The sequence below is a fragment of the Phalacrocorax carbo genome, chromosome 5, assembly GCF_963921805.1.
Source record: "Phalacrocorax carbo chromosome 5, bPhaCar2.1, whole genome shotgun sequence".
In the NCBI taxonomy this organism is placed as follows: Eukaryota; Metazoa; Chordata; class Aves; order Suliformes; family Phalacrocoracidae; genus Phalacrocorax; species Phalacrocorax carbo.
The window spans coordinates 5,708,564-5,727,384 of record NC_087517.1 but is presented as its reverse complement, the minus strand read 5'-3'; the positions used below and the strand labels follow the sequence as shown (position 1 = coordinate 5,727,384).

Below are 18,821 nucleotides of genomic sequence, written 5' to 3'. Positions count from 1 at the left end.
GGAACTGTTCAATTTGAAATCCACCACATACATATACAGATAAACATAACTAAGCGCAAGTCATTTTCTGGTCTGTGTAAAAATGATATGATTTACAACTTTGAGAGACAGCTTAATAATTTGATATTATTATACATGGAGATAACTACTGAACAAATATAATACATGGGAATTCTTTTTTTTTTTGAGAAGCTGTATAATTACCATTAAGTGTTAGATGTTCATTTAGTGAAAGTTCTGAGTGCAGTTCAAGAAGCTCTGCCTATAGACTAGTTTAACTTAGCTATGTTTAAATAGAGCATAATGGCAAAGGAGGACACACTGTTCTAAATGTAAATTGTATTACCAACAACATATTGAGATTTCTGTACTTCTTGTTCCGTTTGCAGTTTTTTGCCACGAGAATAAATCACAGCGTGCTTTCTGTTCTTGTAGCAATCTTTGTAGGGAGAAGCCAGAATCTGTACCATGTGCCTTTCACTCTGCATCTGGTCTCCTTTTGTCGAGGCATCCTGGGTGCTGGGTTGCTTTTCCTGTCGGTTTTTTTGGGGGGGACACCTGCTAATCTCCACCCCACCTTCTTTCCAAAGAGGACAAAATTATGATCAGGGAATAAGTGGCACTAATGCCCAAACAGCAAATAGGAAAAAGAACGTAACGTGTGACAAATTTGAACCTACTTACTGGTCATTAAAGTTATACAGAAATTGCACTTTCAGTTCAGTCCTAGAAAGAAACTGGGACAAGCACACTTACGGTAAACAGTATTATCAGAACCTGCAAAACCTTAAATGTTCTCATCCACATCTTTTGAACCAATTTGGATACAGCTGAATGACTTTGCATTTATAAAAATTTAGTATACTTGGAGGCCTAGTAAATAGCATAATAAATACAATGAAACATTGATTTATATAGCCAGCCTTTTTATTCTTTAGTACCAAGGTATTTTAGCTTACAATAAAATACTAAAAAAATATAAATCCAGATCTTTATGGTGCACTTTTTCTAAAGCAGCAGCAAACAAAAAAAAAAAAAAAGAACTTTTAAGCTGATTAACTTCAACCCCAGAAAGCTTTGCCTTTTGAATACATAGTTCCCGAGCAACTCCCTGGGTTTAATTTCACCGAGATGAGTGGTGATAAAGAAGTTCGTTTCCAACAGGTAGCAAGGTGGCAGAGCACCCACCAGTGGGCAGAGGAACATGTCAGGTGAGAAGCAATTGCAAAAATTCACAGCTAAGCAGACAAATAAACTGAGCACCTCTGGAAAGGGAATAAGCCTTTTCATCCAGGCCAATGTTTAAGGCAATATGTATATAGGTCATGCCAGATTTGAGTATGACTCCTTTCTGTATGTCAAAGTCATACATTTAAAAACTCACTTTCAGAGCTTGGAAGAAAGAGAAGACAGAACAACAAAGTTACCCATGCCTACAAAGCAACTGCAAAACACTGAGGCAGCAGAAATACATTTTAGAGCTGCTCATTTGAGTTTAAAAGTGACATTTTGCTATTTCATACGTGAGCAACAACAGAGAAATATTCACCATACTGACTGCTTACTCTGCCGCCATCCTTCCTGAAGGCCAGCCCAACATTTTCATGGAATAACATTGTTCAGTAGTGGTTCAGACTATTGCTACTTGCCATCCCCCCACCCCCCACCCCAAAAAAAAGATACTAGTATCAGTGTTATTCTGGACCATATTGAGGTTGAAAGCCTTGGGCTTGGAACTGCCTTATCCACATTTAACTGTGTAAAAGTGGATTATGGACAAGAACAGAGCCAGTGGAACATGGTAGAGATGGGATGAACTGATTTCAAAGAGGACAGGCTTCTTTCTCTCCCACCCGGGGAGCCAACACAACTCAGGCAGGCAGCAGCAGCAAAGCCAATACCACCTCAGTGCCTCTCCAGGCATCCTGACAGCCCGCCTCTTTTGCGTGTGGGCAGCAGAAGCAGCCCCTGACTGCTGGCATTTGCCTCAGTATTTACCTCTCAGACTCACACTGAAAGTCTTTCAGGAAAATAACTGCATGATTTAACATCTTTGAGATATCGAGAGACGTTACACATGGCACGGCCATAGACCACAGCCAGCTCCTCTGAAGAGGCACAACGTTGCACCCACCCACATGGCTGCATTGTAACGGGAACACTTGTATTCTTACCAGTTGCCATAGTATATAATAAACAATTTCCATCCATTGAGAAGCTCTCAGACATGAATTTAAGAACTACAGGCCCCACACATTTCAGCTGTAAACACTGTAGTGTGTGTGCTCGTTCTTTCCGTAAATCTTTTGACTTAGTCCTTAGACCATCCTTTGAAATTGTCAGAGTTTACACCTTGTTGTTTCTTTAACTTGTCAGACCATGCATTGCTATTAATGTTTCAGAAATAAACAACACAGACTGTCAAAACCTCAGTTGTGTTATTGGGAGAATAGAAATACAAAGTGCTCGTCATAAATTCCACTAAAAGGGAAGTTTTAAAAAGGCACTCACAGAAGTTCCTGTAACATTCGAGGGGAGAGAGGGTATTTCGAAGTGGCACGTGTGCTGCCTGAAGCTGAGCTGTCATAGCAACAACCTCATTAAAGCACCCCTCTTGGGAGCATGAACCTGTATTCCGACTGTTCGAAAGATGTCATTTATAATGGGACTTAATTCAGTTAAGAGTCAAAGTACTGTAGACTTGCAGAAAAGTGAAATTGCTAATTTAAGGAATTCACAAAGGAGCATGAACACAAATACCGTATGAAACAGCTGTGAAAAATTTGGCTTTTGCCCCATCGTCTTCAATTCCCTGAAACCACCACCAGTATTTCAGGCCTATGATTTGCAAGTTAGTGGCAATTCCTCTTTCCTCCTCATCACCCCTCTGACCAGGGCTCAGTATGTGGCTCTTTTCTTATCTTTTATAATCCTTACATACAAGGGATCACCGTCTCATCTGCTCACCCTAATTTTCCGCCAGCTCTCACGCTGAGCTCCTCCCCAGCAACACAAAACCCACAGCCAATACTGCAGCTGGATCTGCTCCGCTCCCCTGTTCTGCCACCCTTAAGGCCCTTCCTTCTGCGTCTGTCCTTCCCCCAGAAATGCCACAAAATGAATACTCAGATTAATATTTCAGTCCTTCCAAAGAAACATGTGCCAACGTCCAGAGCTGCCTCAATATGATACTTGTCACTTCTATAATGGAGTGTCTATGCAAAGACTGAATACGTTAATACATATTTGGGTTTCACTTAAGGTCCTATGATTTAATAACTAATTGACAGCAATAACACATAAGTACAATAGATTTTGTAAGGGCCTTTCCATTTTTAATGAGTAGAGATAATTGTAAATGAGAAATGAAAGAAAACTACACCGCTCAGTAAATGAGTCGTTAACCTTTCAACCCGAGAGCTACCACTGGAAGCCTGACCAGAGGGACTACAAGAGCTCCAGTGGCTGTGAGAGATGCAATGAAGTTAATTCAGTAGTTTTAGATTTCTTTTAGTTCTCTTTTACACTATTCCAAACCTAGTCTCCACCTCCCCAAAACAGTCACTTGATGTGGCATTAACGTGCCACCAGACAGGTTTAGAGTTTTTCGCCTTTGGTAGGTTTTACAGAAAAGCTGAGCTTTACATCTTCTGTGCCCAAAAAATGCTGTCTGCAGCATTTTAAGCTAAAAACTGAACTACTCAGTTGATGCCAGTGCTTTAACCTTGAGTAACAAATCCTGAATTTTTCTTTTATACTAGCAGTTCCCCCAACATCGGGTGCAACCTCCACAAGGGTCAGGGAGCTGCAGCGGCACCACAGGGCAGCACTCACCAGGGAAGCCCCCAGCCCAGGACATGAGTCAAGAGGCAGCACCACTACCAGCAAAGCACAGGAACTTACAGTTTAAGCTTCTGGGGCATCCCAGAGTGAGTCAGGACTCCCAGTTCATACTGGTCTCTCTCCCTCTCAAGGCTGCTTGGAAAAACTATATGAAAGTTCATCTAAATCAGCTCCCCAAAAAGACAATATACTCTTTTTTTCATTAAATCCTGTAAGGCATTAACCGCAAACTTAATTCAAACTCTTACAGAAATTTTAAGACTTGAATCTCCTGCATTTCGATCAAAGCTTGCAGCATCACTTAGAATAACAATATAATATAGAGAATAAAAATGCCTGTGCAGTGTTACTTCCATAAAACAGGTTTTTAACATTGGGTTTTAAGTTAAAAAGAAAGCACTGCTCACATTTGCACTGATCTCTTAGTTATCCCACAAAGACGCTTACCAAGAGATATTCCTGCTATGCTTATAAAAGAAATACCGATTTTCCTCTAACAACTTTCTTTTAGTTAGAAAATGTAATTTTTATATTCTGGTTTGTTCTAACAAACCATCTCCACAGTTCAAGGTATGATTTAATCTGGTACACGTGGAGCTGTACAAGGCTTTCTCTACTTTAATGTGTTTATTTGCTAACTGTTGGCAGAGCTGTACAAGAGTGTGCTTGAAGCCACTTGCAACTTAGAGATTTTTCAATAAAAAGGGAGAAATACTGGCCAGATAGTTAATTAAATGGTACTGGGACATTCTCCCCCCCTTTCACAAATTCCAGTTAGTATTCCAAACCTGCATTAGGTGCCCCAGTGACAACAAAACCAATAAATCTTCATTTATTGGCAGTAGATTTCTAACCGGGTTGTTTTAAACAGCATGATGAACACATTTTAGCAAAATATATTAGCCGTGCCAATTTAATAAGAGGGAGATTGATGGAACCTTCTTCCTTTTGTTCTTCCATATGGGGCAGAGCCCAGCTGCAAGTGCTCAGGGAGGAAATCCCTCGGGGTTTCCTTCTTCAGCAATATCTTTACCTTTTCTGGGACACAGATTCTCCTCCCCAGGCTATTACTAGCCAGTCCTCTCCAAATCTCTGCCACTCTGAAGCTTTAGCATCACCCACCCAATGAGAGTGTGGAAAGAGCAGCAATCCCAGCCCCAAGGGCAATACTGCCATGCCCAAGGTCTGCTCATGTTTCCCCTCCCCGTTTTACTCATTATTTGATTCAAATCCAACATAAATAGAAGTTGGTTGCCCAGCCCTGGCAGAGAAAGAAGTCTGAGGAATGGGCACTGTCCTCTGGGCAAAAGCCAGGATAGATCCCAGTTGGGCAGGTCACAGAGACCGTGCCAGAGATTATCTCCCATCAAACAGTTACTAAGGTCAAAGATGGAAGGAAAAAAAGAGATGCTTTCTTCCCCTTCTATAACACTTATTACTGCCCTGAAAAATGCAAATGCTTCCTTTTTTTTCTTAAGGAGCATGCATTTAAATCCAAACTTATCTTTGGTCAAACAACTAGCCCCATTCCAGATGCCTGCCTCACTCAGACAATAAACTTGAAGAACGTGCCCATAAGCAACCCTGCTCCACCGCCGGCATGGGCAAGGCTGAAGCCCAACTCCAATCTTGCCTGCCATGATTTACCCAGTCCCGAATGTTTAGGTACTTTCCTTTAAAAATTGTATTTAACAGTTTTGCAAGAGCCTGCCCCAGCCACTTCCACAGAAAAACCTGCAAAGGGGAGGCAGGAAGTCTAACCTTGGGAAGTATATGAGCCCCACCGGTCTAGCAGAAAGTACATATTTTAAGTGGTGATTTTCCCCCAAGTATGGGTACGCATATTGTTACCAGCTAATGAAATTCATACACATACCCCCTACCGCTTTTGCAGGATATCCTTTTGGATGTTTTGAGGTTGATTGGCCTTTGACATCCAAGAACATATTAGTCTGCTTTTTAGTCCTCTTGTAATTAGAAACAATGTCCCGGTTATTGGAAGAATTAAGATGATCAATATTAATGAGCTTTTGGACTGTTATTACACAGTTTCAGCCCACAGCTGCAGACTACCCTGGCTTAGTTTCCAGGGTTTGGGTTTTATCTGTTGGTTTTAAGCACTAACAGATTTCTCCGGAAAAAATGGTAGGTCTACTTACGCATTCAAAGTGGCCGAATTTGAAAACTCAGTTTATACCAATAATTATGTACTCCTGCTCCTAAAAAACAAAAGAGCTCTAAAGATTAGACTACCCTACAAAATACAGTTTTGAGGGATTTGCTCATTTTTAATACAGCCAGTTGCTTTAAAGGGCAATGATTTCCACAGCACAAAGTTCACATAAATTTCCCCACAAGTCCCAAATGCAAACACTATCTGCAAAGTCCATATGCTTTGTATTTCGCAAAAGCTTTGCAGAATACATTTAACATAAGAGAAAACAGAGTTAGGTTCTACTTTTCATCTTTTTGACAGAAAGGTGTCAATAGAAAGCTCTCTTGTCAGCATCTAACTGTAACCCATGCAACTTTATTATTGAAGAATGGGGGGATTACTTTGTGTTATTAAAATATCACTGCACTACTGCTGACTTTTTTTTGTCTTTACAGTGGTAGCAATTTCTGTTGGAATAAGCTGCTTTAAACCTTCAGTTATTTATCAGTCACAAAAAAAAAATCTTCAAGTCTAGAATAACTCAGGTGAATGTAAAATACACCCATGCAGACCTGAAGTCCCACAGTGTATTATCATTCATTTCTATAAAATTATATCTGGATCATCCACGATTTCTTCACTAATACATTCATTCCCAAAAGCAAGTGCTTCAAGGAGGCTCCTGTATTTTCAGAAAAGAAAGAAGGAAGCTTGATTTCCCTATGGCTTATAAAAGACAATACTTGCATGTGCCAAAGATTGCTGCTTATCTCCTCACCTATTCAGAAACACAGGCTCTTTTTGGTTCAGAAGCACTGTGGAAGCTGTTGGGTCAGGGTGGGGTTTTTTGTTGTTGGTTTTTGGGTTTGTTTGGGGTTTTTTGTACTGGACAGGCTTTTCTTGCTCCTTACCAAATAAAATAATCCTGTAATTTAACCAGTAACCTTCCCTGCCTCTCTTTGTTTCCATTATCTACTTCTAGTCTGTTTCCCTGAGGCTACAATCCCAAATGAAAGCAGCATTCAACAGGCATCTGTATTGTCAAAAGCTGTTACTCTCCGATAAGCTCTGCAGCAGCTGGTCACCTGAAGTTTTAAGAGATTTTCCCAGGCATGAGATTTTGTAAATTTGATAGGAAAAGAAAAAAAATTAGGTATCCTACTCAAGGTGCCGATGTGAAATGAGAAGCAAACAAGTAGAATTACCACTCTGCCTGCCCATGGTGCGAGCACAAAGCCCAAGGCCAGCATATGCTTCAAGTGTCACATGAAATACAAATATGGGAAGATTTTCACTTAGGTGGGACAACTTTTCCACTCAACATAAAACAGGACAGCAAATGGAATAAAACATTAAGAGATTTTTTAAAACTAGTAACTGCAAATTACTTGTATGTATGCATGCACAATTAGGCAGTGGTGACCACTTCAAGACGACCATCCTCAACAGACTGGCGGGGAAAGACCTGAGTCAGAGAAAGAGTCATTAGCTGGCTTCAAGAGAAAGCTCGCCACAGTGTTAACTTACTCCCAGGACCTCCAAGGACATGCTGTGCTATCTTTAGAAAAAACTGGCTACTGTGGGGCTAAACAGGCTGTTGATCTATTACACTCTGACATTTTTCATTAAGATATATAAACTTGTAGAAGGCACTCTCTATGAAAAGCATCATGCTTTTCATAGACGCATAAACAGCCTTTTATAATGCACTTAAATTTCTTTGAGTTGTTGGATTTGCAAACGCAATGCAGAATCCAAGTTGTGCCATACCTACTAGCTTTTTAGCACTTATTTTATGCAAAAGCTTTTAGTTATGCTCCTAAGATTCACAAGGACATAATAAGTTCTCGGGAATTTTGAATCTTTCACTGGTCACCTTCAGAGCGCCAGTCAACAACAGAATGGCAATCACAGGCAATCACTGCAAGTTTAACTGTATTACAACTTCTTGCAAGGCATTTTTGACACAGTGCGATCCTGTTGTGAGAAGACAGGCCACCAATTAATGTAAATCAGTGCAGTTTCACTGAGGAGCGTTTAACGATTCAAACTGACACAAAATCATAACAGGGTTCATAGTGTTTTACTCATTACTGAATACCACTAATTGGTACGGGGACTTCTGCTGTTTTCAGTAAAAGAAACAATTTTTTAATCACAGAAACCTATGAATTGTACCCAGAATATTCCACAGCAAAGGTAGTAACGACATTAGAAATATAAGCAAGTTTTGTATGCTTGAATGTGCTTTAAATACTGAGCCTCGCAGTTTGCATTTGAGCAGTATTTCAGAATGTCGTCATCATCTGTTGACAACCATCTGCTTCAAACTTCTTAGAGCCCTAAAAGTGGCCTAAATTGGGTATTGACAGACAGAATTTCTACACAGAAAGGGAACTATTCACAGGACAAAAAATACATGACAAAGGCTGGAGACCTGGACATACCTGCCTAGAAATCTGGGGGAAATAAATAAGAAAATTATAGAAGCCTAGATCTGACACTCTCCTGTGATATTACTGGAGATGCAGTTCGCAGGTCTCTGAAAACATAGAAGTGGCAGATTAGCTGACACCAATTCTCCAGAGGAGTATAATCTACAGAGTAAATGGGTAATATTGTGTACTGTCAACTCTGTTCAAGTCACAGCCATTCGAAACCCAGAGAAAGAAATGTAACACAGCAAGTGCAAGCCAAGGAATTCATTCAGATGGGTTTGTACATACACGCTGACCTGAATAGCTTGCTCCAATTTGAAGAAATGTGATAATGGGCCACTTGGGTCAGGGCATAAGATTCTGTCTGCTCACAAACCCCTAGCACTCCTGACTTTGCTGTGCTTAGCAATACCACCTTTCATGGCTCTCCCTGTATATCCAAGGTTTTATATACACATGTATACACAGGCAATATATTCTCACTGAAGTGGCTTATAGCAGCCCTATCCGGTTAGCTGCTGCAGCTCAAGTCAGCCTCCAAGACAATGTCTGCAAAATACCTTCCTGCTCCAATGTAGCCTTGCTTTTTTTCTATCAAAAGCATAAAGGCAATTTAACCCAACAAGCTGTAAGCATGGGATAGTGCCTTAGTTTACACACTTCTCTAGTCTTGCCTTGCTTGATCTCCCTTGTATATGATTTAATACTGCAGCCCGAGTTCTATCTCAGACTACCATAGTAAGACACTACTGTGAAGAAACCATTTGCTGTTGGCAATTTCTTCTGTAATCCGAATACAAGAATAAACCACTTGGCTTAGAACATGGGACCCACGAGGAGTGAGTTCAGTCTGGCAGTCTTCTTGCCTTGCTTCCAGTCCTTAACTCCCACAGCCTGTAAACACCCCTCAAAAAACAACTTCAATATGGTTACACAAAATAAGCATATTTTAAACCAAGTATTTCTGATGAACTTGTAAGTCAGGCCAGTTTCCCTCCGGGTAATACACGAGTGTCAGTACTGGAGAACACACAGGCTTGACCCATCCCTAGTTACGCTTCATGAAATACTGCTGGAAAAAATAGCTATGTTAAGACAGGACTCAAAAGAAAGTCAAGTGTGCTCATCCCTAGATAAGTCTGCAAAGATTCCTAGAGAACTGACATGCTGCATGAGAAGGTACCACCTTTACGTTCCTCCCAGATCAGCATTTTGGAACTGAACAAAAACTCACCAAAAGCAAGACAAATTTTCCACAATGAGAAGTGCAGTGCTTAATCTAAACAGAACTGCAGCTTCAGCTGTATTACACAGAACTAGGTTTAACTAACCTAATTACTTCCTGGTAGCAGACCACACACATCTTAGCATATTGAGCTGTCTTGAACTTCCTCTCGTTTTCTGACCTCATAAGGTGGTCTCTGCACAAAAATATTGTTTTTTAAATGTGAAATTATCAATTTATCATTTATTAAAAATAAATTATGTAATAACTCATCTTCTAGAGGATTATTACAAGCTGAGAAATGAAAGCCAATTAAGACTTTGATCCATATATTTAAAAATTACATGTGGGAAATATAAAACTGCGTTCAATATAGGGAGCCCTGGCAAAACCGAACCAAAGTTTGGAATAAAAATATTGCAAGAAATATCCGTTTCTTGCAAAAAAAGCCATAGGCCAATACAGACTATAATTTAATTAACTGTCTTCTAATTAAGGCTTACTTTTATTAAAATGGTCCAAAGTTCCCTTACACTTATGCAGCCTGACCCCATAACCACAAAGGACAAAGCAAAGAATCCATTGACTTCAGTGTAGATTCAGGTCTGTAATCTAGTTGTTAGCACAGTAAAACATAAATACAAACTGTTCTTCTCCAGAGAAGAGTTTCATTGGCAAATGACATACTTTCATTTCATAAACACAGTTTTACACAAACACCAATATACATTTGGTATATATAATGTTTGGTGCATATGCAAAAGAGCATCCAACTAGCTACAATCTTACTTTGCTCTCTCCTCTTATCTTCAGAGTATCTGCAAGCAGAGAGGCAGGTGTTTTGGGGAAGCCTATCTATCATGTACAAAATTATGGTGGTTTTTCATCATCATCTTGAATTAACCTAACTTTTTTCAATTAGTATTCTTATGGCTACACACTACAGCACTCCTCCAGAAAGGTACACTTGGGCAAGGATCAGGAACGGTAGCACTATGCTTTAGAACTACTCAGGAGAGCTCTGTTTGAGGAAAAATACTTCTCTGCATGTTAAGGGACATACAGGTAGGAACACAAGTGCTGTCCACCATATCACAGACTCTGAGAATAAGCAGCAGCACAATCTATTTGACAATATCAGAATTTTATTTTAAAAACTGTTGACAAGAGTATTTTTGCTAGTTTGCAGGTAGGTAAATTAAAATCAAAATATTATATGGAAGATGGGCGGGTATCTTTTTGTTCTGTTGGAGCATGTGCATATGTTAAGAGCACAGTCCTTCTCCTTGACAGAACATCCTACATGGAAAGTACCGCATTTGCAAAGCATTGCATCAGCATTCGTCTTGCATGTCGTCTATTTCATGGAAATACGGTCTATATCATGGACAACAGAACCGCACCTTTTCATTCTGTTTTCTTTGTTCATTCAAGGAAAAACAACAGTGAAGCTTAGGAACTGCCATTAAAAAAAAGAGCTCCATGGCGGTGAAAACCTTGAGGAATTATAGATATTATTCTTCTTCTCAAAGCTTAACATTTATCTTACAGCACTTATCCTATTACACTTGAAGCATAAGTCACTCAATAGTGTCATGCACAAGAGTTACCAAGGGATGTCCTACTGGCACTAACGCAATAGATAGTCCAAAATACATTGATATTATCAAGAAAAGGAAAAAGGTATATTCTTACTTCTGAAGCAAAGCTGAGTTTCAACAGTTTGGCTCTTCTGGAAGGCCACACCATTCAGCAGGAAGCAGCACATGAGATGTTTGGGAACATCCAGCAAGTGTTGAAAGCTCATTTCAGGCTTCAACATACCATATCTAGAACTTGTAATACCGTAATATCTATTTTTCCACCTCAGAGAATTACACTGTATTTCTAACTGAATAGAAATAAAAATCTCAAAGCATGCCTCACTTCCAGACTGACATTACCTCATCTTTAAAAAAAGCCCTATTTACTTAGTAGCACACTTACATATGGCAGTAGTTTGTTATTAATGCACAACTGCAATTTACTACAAAATGGTCATGTAGCTGCTCAAGAGACCTACAACCTTCTCTCCAGCATCCAGTTCTAACCTCAGACTGGTGGGCTTCATAAACGCCATACACAGAGCCCAATTCCGATTCTGTGTTTACATACTGCTTGAGAAGCAATGGCATATAATAACAATACGTAACAGACCCACAAAACACTTTCCAGGTACATAGAAAGACCTTATTCCTGCTATGAGGATCTTACAAATTAAATCAGATTAATAAAATACTGAACATATTACTGGCAAAAGCATGTGTTTGTCTCTCTAATGATCCTTCCCAGTTCCCATTAAATCGAATTAAAAGGCACTGACTGAGTTTTATTGGAATTCCATTACCGAGGTCCAATCCTGCTCACACACAGCCCAGCACCTACGGGAAACGGCCCTTCCCCAGCCCGCAGAGGCTCTGGAGCATCCTCTCATGCACAAAGCAAAGGCACCCTGTCAGTGGGATCACGGCTGGGTCAGGTGGCTGATTTTACAGTAACAAGTCCTGGTTATTTCACTTTACCACCTACCTGAAAAAGAAGATTCTGCTTTAGGAAGTTTTGCTGTATCTTGGGAATTTTTCACATTATGGTCAACAACTGACTAGCTAGCTGGAATATAACTGCATTTACAAATATTTTTGTCTTTTCAATAGATAGACTTTAAGGGCAAAAAAATCAACTTGTTTAATTAAAAAACAAACTAGTGGGTTGGACAGAAGGTGCACAGTCATTATTTGAGTAGTTATATTAAAAAAATCCAATTAGTTCCTAATTGCACTTACAAATTTAGGACCTAGTTCTGCAATGTCTACACTTAGCCCAAACTCACACTAAATACAGACTCAATAGTCTGCATGACTTGCATAAAAATAGCCAAGTTCTGGTATTTTTGTCTTCAGCGTTCATCATTAAGAATGTTTTGGGTAAGTGCAATTAAAGTGAGTTCTCCAAGCAAAATTTTTTTAATTGCATTTGAAGTAACAAGACTGTTAAAGAGCAGATTAATACATAAAAGCTAGGAAAAAGCAACAACATACTGGGATTCAAAATATACTACTGTAACAAAAGCAATGTTCTACTGTCTAAATTACTAGCATTTCTATAGATAGCCACCATTCTAAATTCACAAATTAAAGTTACATATGTCCTTTAGAGTCAATACAAAAAAAGAGAACCCTATCTTCTTCAACTGTAAACAACAGATGGAAGGACCTGTAACAAGGTGCTGGAGGAACACACACTTCCAAGCTGCGGGCTGAAGTCAATGTGAGTTTTGGGGCTTTCTTCAAATGGAGAAAGATTGGGGTCCATATGAACCTTACAGGTATGATATATGCTCAAATTTACATAGAGGCAGTCACATAACACTTCAGAGAGCCACTGTGTGAAGTAAGAGCTTTTCTCTAAGTCTCTGAAGGACAGCTACTTCAACCTGCAGGAGTATCAGCAGAAACTATGGTAAATTAGTAGGTTTGCTACAAATCAAGTTTACTTACAGCCTTTTCACATCCAACACCGAGTTTTGAATTTTAAAATGCATTTTACCCTTTTAAATAGTTTGTGCTTCTTCCTTTTATTATACTAAAGCTCTCCAAAACCACTGACATTAACAATCCGGGTAAGCAAGAACGTGCATGTCAGTTCACAGAAAACCACACACAGTTTGCTCAGTCTCCAGAATTGTCAGGTTTTTGTGCATGCAGCCACAGACTCAACTGAGGACATACATACTTCACTGACTGCCTATAAAACCAGTCACTGAAATTGCACTTGTGGACATCTCCCACAATGTGTCTTTAATTACCTCTTACCACAAATGCTTCTAACTGCTCTCCTAAACTACTCAATATATTTTCACCCTTCTCTGTAATTTTGCCTCTCCAATGACAGGCAGGTTCTGAAGCAATATTGTTCTTTGGAATAAATAAATAAATAAATAAATGGCAATGACACTGTAACCTTGGAAAGCATCTCTTTCGCATGTAAGTTTCTAATACCTATCATCTAGGTTCAAAACATAACAAACTTAAGTATGGGAACATACACCTCTGTAGTACAGCACAGAAACAGCTTTTGCCTTTTTTTTTTTTTTTTGAGAGAATACTTTCCAACAGATGGCCAAGCTGGAGCTCAGTCTGGTGAAGTACAGCAGCGCTTGGTACACCCGGTTTCAAACATTAAGCTACTAATAACGAGATAGTTGTAAAGCCTCCTGATGTACTCGCTGTTGCCTGCTGTGACACCTTACCAGGGAATGAGGGCCATCAGCAGTCATCACAAGGAGACAGATTTATTTCACCTGGTTTGTGTTTCTGCTACGGGGTGAGTAATCCAAACTCTCATCAGCTGAACCTTAAACCCAAAGATTCCATTTCAAAGTAATTTGTTTCCAGCCTTCACTTACATATGGTCAAAGGACACTGTGAAAACAATAAATTCCCTGCTAAGTGGAATAAAGACAGAAGTTCTGGAAGCATTTGTGACTTCAGAGAGGAGTAATGTTCAAAAAAATTGTCCTTCTTTAAAACAGCTTAAAAATCACAAAGAAGAAGAAAAAACTGAATGTGTGACATGCCGTTGCTCGGGGAACTTAGAGCTTTAAGTTACCTGACGGCATTTTCCCATTCAGTATAAAGTCTACCTTCACAGGAGACCCCTGGCAAGACTCTGGTGAGGAGCTGTTTCATCACACCAGCGCTTGAAGGGCAGATCTGAAACACTGAAATAGCACATGAAAGTCTGTAGCAAGACACCACTTCAGCACTGCCGGCAGAAGTGATCTGCCACCAAAACCAAACACAAACGAACCGGCAGCTTCACCACAGAGGGTAAGTCAATTAATAACAAGCCATGCACTCATTAGTACCGTGGATACACATTTCACTGACAGCACCACACATTTGTGAAGATTATCCAAATCGAGCTCCTGTTATCCAGGGTATCTATGTGATTTGGATAACCTCGAGGTAATCATGCCAATTAGTACAGTCAATTCATGTAATGCCATTCCAGAACAGCAGAGACACAAAAACCAAAAAAGTATGACCAAAAAAAGGGGTGTAGGAACCTAGGCATGAAGCCAAGGTGAAGCTCCAAGGCAGGAGAGAGCTGTGGGAAGGAAATATGCGCACCAGAGCTGCAGAGCACCTTCAGCTCAAGTGCTCAGGAGGTGGAGATGGGACCTGTGAAGTTCCCTTGCATGTCTTTAGGGAGAGCAGGTAACAAATGTAGTCTTCGCAGCTTCATAAACTGTTAGCAAGGTTCTTCTCAGGCTTCTGAAATTCATTTATTGCAACAGTTGCAACTCCTTCACAGATAGCTGCAAGGGAATCTAGGTCCATGAGCTTCCTCAGGAAGAGACCAACTGAAGCGTAAGAAAAGGAAATCAGACCTCTTCTTCGCGGCTTAAATGGCAGAGTCTCAACTGCTGGACTTCTCCCTTATCCTGTCACCCTCCTGGCTCGATTCCCTTCTCTCCTCACTTCCTTTTTCCATCTCATTTCCATCTCCCCTTCTCCATATCTTTTTCTCTTCCCAATTTTTTATATACATACATAACTAGAGGAGTTGCAACCTGGCTGACAGACCCGACAGACTGGAAGAGTTTCACTGTATTTCAAACCCAGAGAAAAGGTTTAGATAATTCAAACTTCAGTGGGGTTCCCCCCCACACACCTCTTTTTCCCTGGGGTTGTTACCCACTGCTCTAATAGAAGGTGTTACCTCTCCCTACAGCACCTCAGTAATATCTTATATTACCATGGCTACCACAACACTGCTATTAACACAACCCATGACATTTTCCCAATTCTCTTATTACCAATGGCGAGCCTCAGTGCATTCCAGATTTCAGTGCCTTTCACATACATTAAGCTTAGCATGCTCCAGTGACTCAGAATTTCCTCCTGTAAAGGAAAATCAGCTTGGTACGGTCAATAATTTTTCCAGTGTATCATAAAGTTTATCTGATGTGCAAATGTAATTCTCTATCTCGATGCCTCATCCTGAATCCCTTTTAGGTTGAGACCACTTGACATTTTTTAAACAAAATGCCTTTTAAGTCCTAATTTGTACTCCACTCTGTTTTGATAAGACATGACATTATGATACGATGAGTTAGTTGATTCTAAGTAAATTTGATTTATCCCACTTTTCGGGCTGGTATGATTTACAAGGATGTTGCCTTTTAAGATGGGATTGATTTTAATGTAAGCTGACAGCACTTTTTTTGTGTGTGAAACAGTAAATCAGAGCAAGGTAGGTATGAAAACAAAGGGAAAATGAAGCAAAATTTAAACACCAGAAATTAATATTCATCAATAATTGGCACCTGCTTATCTCCATCACGGAAGACAGAGTGACAAATCAGTTTCCAGAACAATTCCACAAAATGTTTGAAAGTTTGATTTTTATTCACAAGATCAGACGCACGCTACAGCTGCTGAAATGTAATCTGACCATTTTGTGAATACCATGGAAAGTTCTTGAAATATTTTTCATCAAACAAGCACTATCACAACCGGGAATCTTCATGTATCAAAGTAAAAGCATATGTACCCTTCATAAAACCGAAAGATTTTCTAAGAACCTTTCCTATCTGGCTGTTCAGGTGCCATTATATTGAATGCTACCCTCATTGCTTTGCAATATCCTTGTACCGTACGATGCAGTGTTTTAAACATGCAAGTTTGTGATGCTGCAGCAATACTTTTCTCTTTGATAGGTAGTTATTTCTCATTTTTACAGCATGAATCACCCATGTAATTTTGATAGCTAGGTGGGAAAGGGACCAGAGAGGTCTGGTAGTTCGACTGAAGCAGAAACCTATACCCCAGACTATCTAGAGGCATCCGCGCTCACCCAAACGAGTTGTGAGCAGTTAGTAAACAATTTAGTAGGTAGTGCGTACGTGATGGAGAGGAGCCGGCTGCCTAGCAGTGGGAATTCAATGCTGTTTAGAGTTATATTTCTACTGAAATCTAGCTGAATCCTCGCAGACCGTGTACAACAACATTCAGAGCAGCCTCCTTCATGAGACCACGCAGTTTTGAAGCTAAAGGGCTTGTACAAACAAGCCGACAGACTATTTTCTGATCGGCACTGTTTTCTACGGCGGTAAGAAAACCTGAGTCAGAGCAGCACACTGCCATTCCTGCACCGGAGCGGAACAGGAGGGGGGCTCAGTCCGTACTTAGAAAATATTTCATTCAAACATCCCCCAGGAAAATAAGAGAGGTCTGCTAACAGTACAAAATGCGACAAGAAACCCTGAGGCTGGCTCCGGCAGGAGGACCGCTACCTTCTTTGATCAGACACTTCTGAGAAGAAAAAGAGTTGCAACTTCTGAAATTTTCCGCACCTCGGCTACGAGGTCCTGAGCTCCTTCTGCCTCCCCGCCTCTACCCAGCTCAGCAGCCAGAAGTTCAGAGCAGAATGAAAGGCAGGAACTTTGGCAATACTCGGGAAAGCGGAGGGCATTCGCCGTTTCGGCGGTGCACGGCCGCCCAGCCCCGGGGCTTGCTCGGGGAGCCCCTCGGCCGGCGCCGCTCCCCAGGAGCTACCCGAGGCACCGGCGCAGGTACTTCCAGTGCCGGGGAGGGGTGGGGGGGCACCGGGCCCCCGCAACGAGCTCCCGCCTTGCGTGCTTAGGGCGAGGCGGCAGTTTAAGCCATATCAGTGCGGGGGTTTGGGGCCGGAGCCGTGCATCCCTGCCCCGCCGCCCCCCTCCCCTGCGCAGGGCTCGCCCGGCCCCGCTGGCGGGGAGCGCTGGGCGGCCGCGCCCGCCGGCTCCGGGCAGGGCGGAGGGGCAGCGAGGCGCGCACACCGCGCCGCGAAAATAAACTTCCCGGGGAGAAGCCGGCACCGGCGGAAAGTTGGGCGGTCGAAGGGGGCGAGCCGCCAGGCTCCGCGTTCCGCCGCGGACGCGCCTTACCTCCGCGGGCTGCGGCTGCCAGCGCCTCGGCGACGGGCGGTAATCCCCAGAGCGTCGCCAGGGCCAGGAGGAGCGCGGACATCGCGGCGAGCCGCGCCGCGGGAGGCAGCCGGCCGGCTGACTGACTAACCGACCGACCGGCCGGCGGTGCGGAGCGGCAGCGCCGCCGTCTGCGCGGAGCCTCTGCGGGAGCTGCCGCCGCCGTCTCGCCGTCACTTTTCAACGCGGAGCGCGGCTGGTCTCGCCTCACGCAGCGATCGGGCACCGCCGGGCGCCGGCGGCGGCAGCGCCGCGCTCCCTCCTTCCCTCCTCCCGCCCGCCCTCCGTCCGCCCCCCGGCCCGCCCCGCCCCGCCGAGCGCCAGGCGCGAAGCCGCGCCGCACGCGCGGGGGAAGGCGGGAAGCGCCTCGCCTCCCCGGCGCTCCCCCCTCACCCTTGGGCTTTGGGTTGGGTTTTTTCCCTTTCAAATTTGATGTAATTTTTTTAAAAAATCGCAAAGACAAACCTCGGGAAGGCTTGGGTGGCACGGTGGGTGAGTCAGCAAAAGGAAAAAAAAGAAAAAATACATTAAAACCCCACAAACCCTCGTGCATTATTAAGCCGCGGGGATGGAAGCACCCTGAGAAGTCTGCGTGTTTCTTCTTTCTGTAAACAAAAAGTTGACATCCAAAGCGGCTCTCGCAAACTTGGCTTGAGTTAATGATGGTTCTTGAAGTACATCTAAGCAGGCGGTGAGCTCACGTTTAGTATATGCTCCCCGCTTTGTGCGGCTGAATCATAACTTACACGTTACATAAACGTATTACCTTGAAATTGTCACCCAAATGTGGTTTGTGTATCACATTTTCACAGTTTTTTTTTAAAAACAGGCTCTTTAACAGGCGAAAAGGTGATAAAGCTTCTACCTCATCCTCAGATGTGAGTCTTCTCCAAAGACAGCAAGGTGCTGAAATTGACTGCTGAGACCTTTACATTTCAAGGGTAAAGCCTCAGTCCTTTAACTTCTTGTTTATGTTCCCCAACACAGAACCTAAACACCTCTTATATGAAGCGGTACAGCTGAGAGGCTTCTAGGGGCAGAAAGACCAGGCGATGCTGAAGGACAGAATAAAGCAAAACTAGGAGAAGTATGAAATATTTCATTATTTCTGTCAAAATGAGGGAAGAACCCTGCAACACAGTGGCCCAA

General features: G+C 42.1%; 1 protein-coding gene across 1 annotated transcript in view; it reads right to left on the bottom strand.

Moving 5' to 3' along the window:
* Nucleotides 1-17,938, bottom strand: part of LRP1B (LDL receptor related protein 1B) — a 761,744-nt gene extending 743,806 nt beyond the window's left edge. Inside the window, exon 1 of the mRNA XM_064451033.1 lies at nt 17,634-17,938. Coding sequence (XP_064307103.1) covers nt 17,634-17,715 — 82 coding nt within the window. The 5' untranslated portion in view covers nt 17,716-17,938. The remainder of the gene's footprint in view (nt 1-17,633) is intronic.
* Nucleotides 17,939-18,821: the final 883 nt, after the last annotated feature.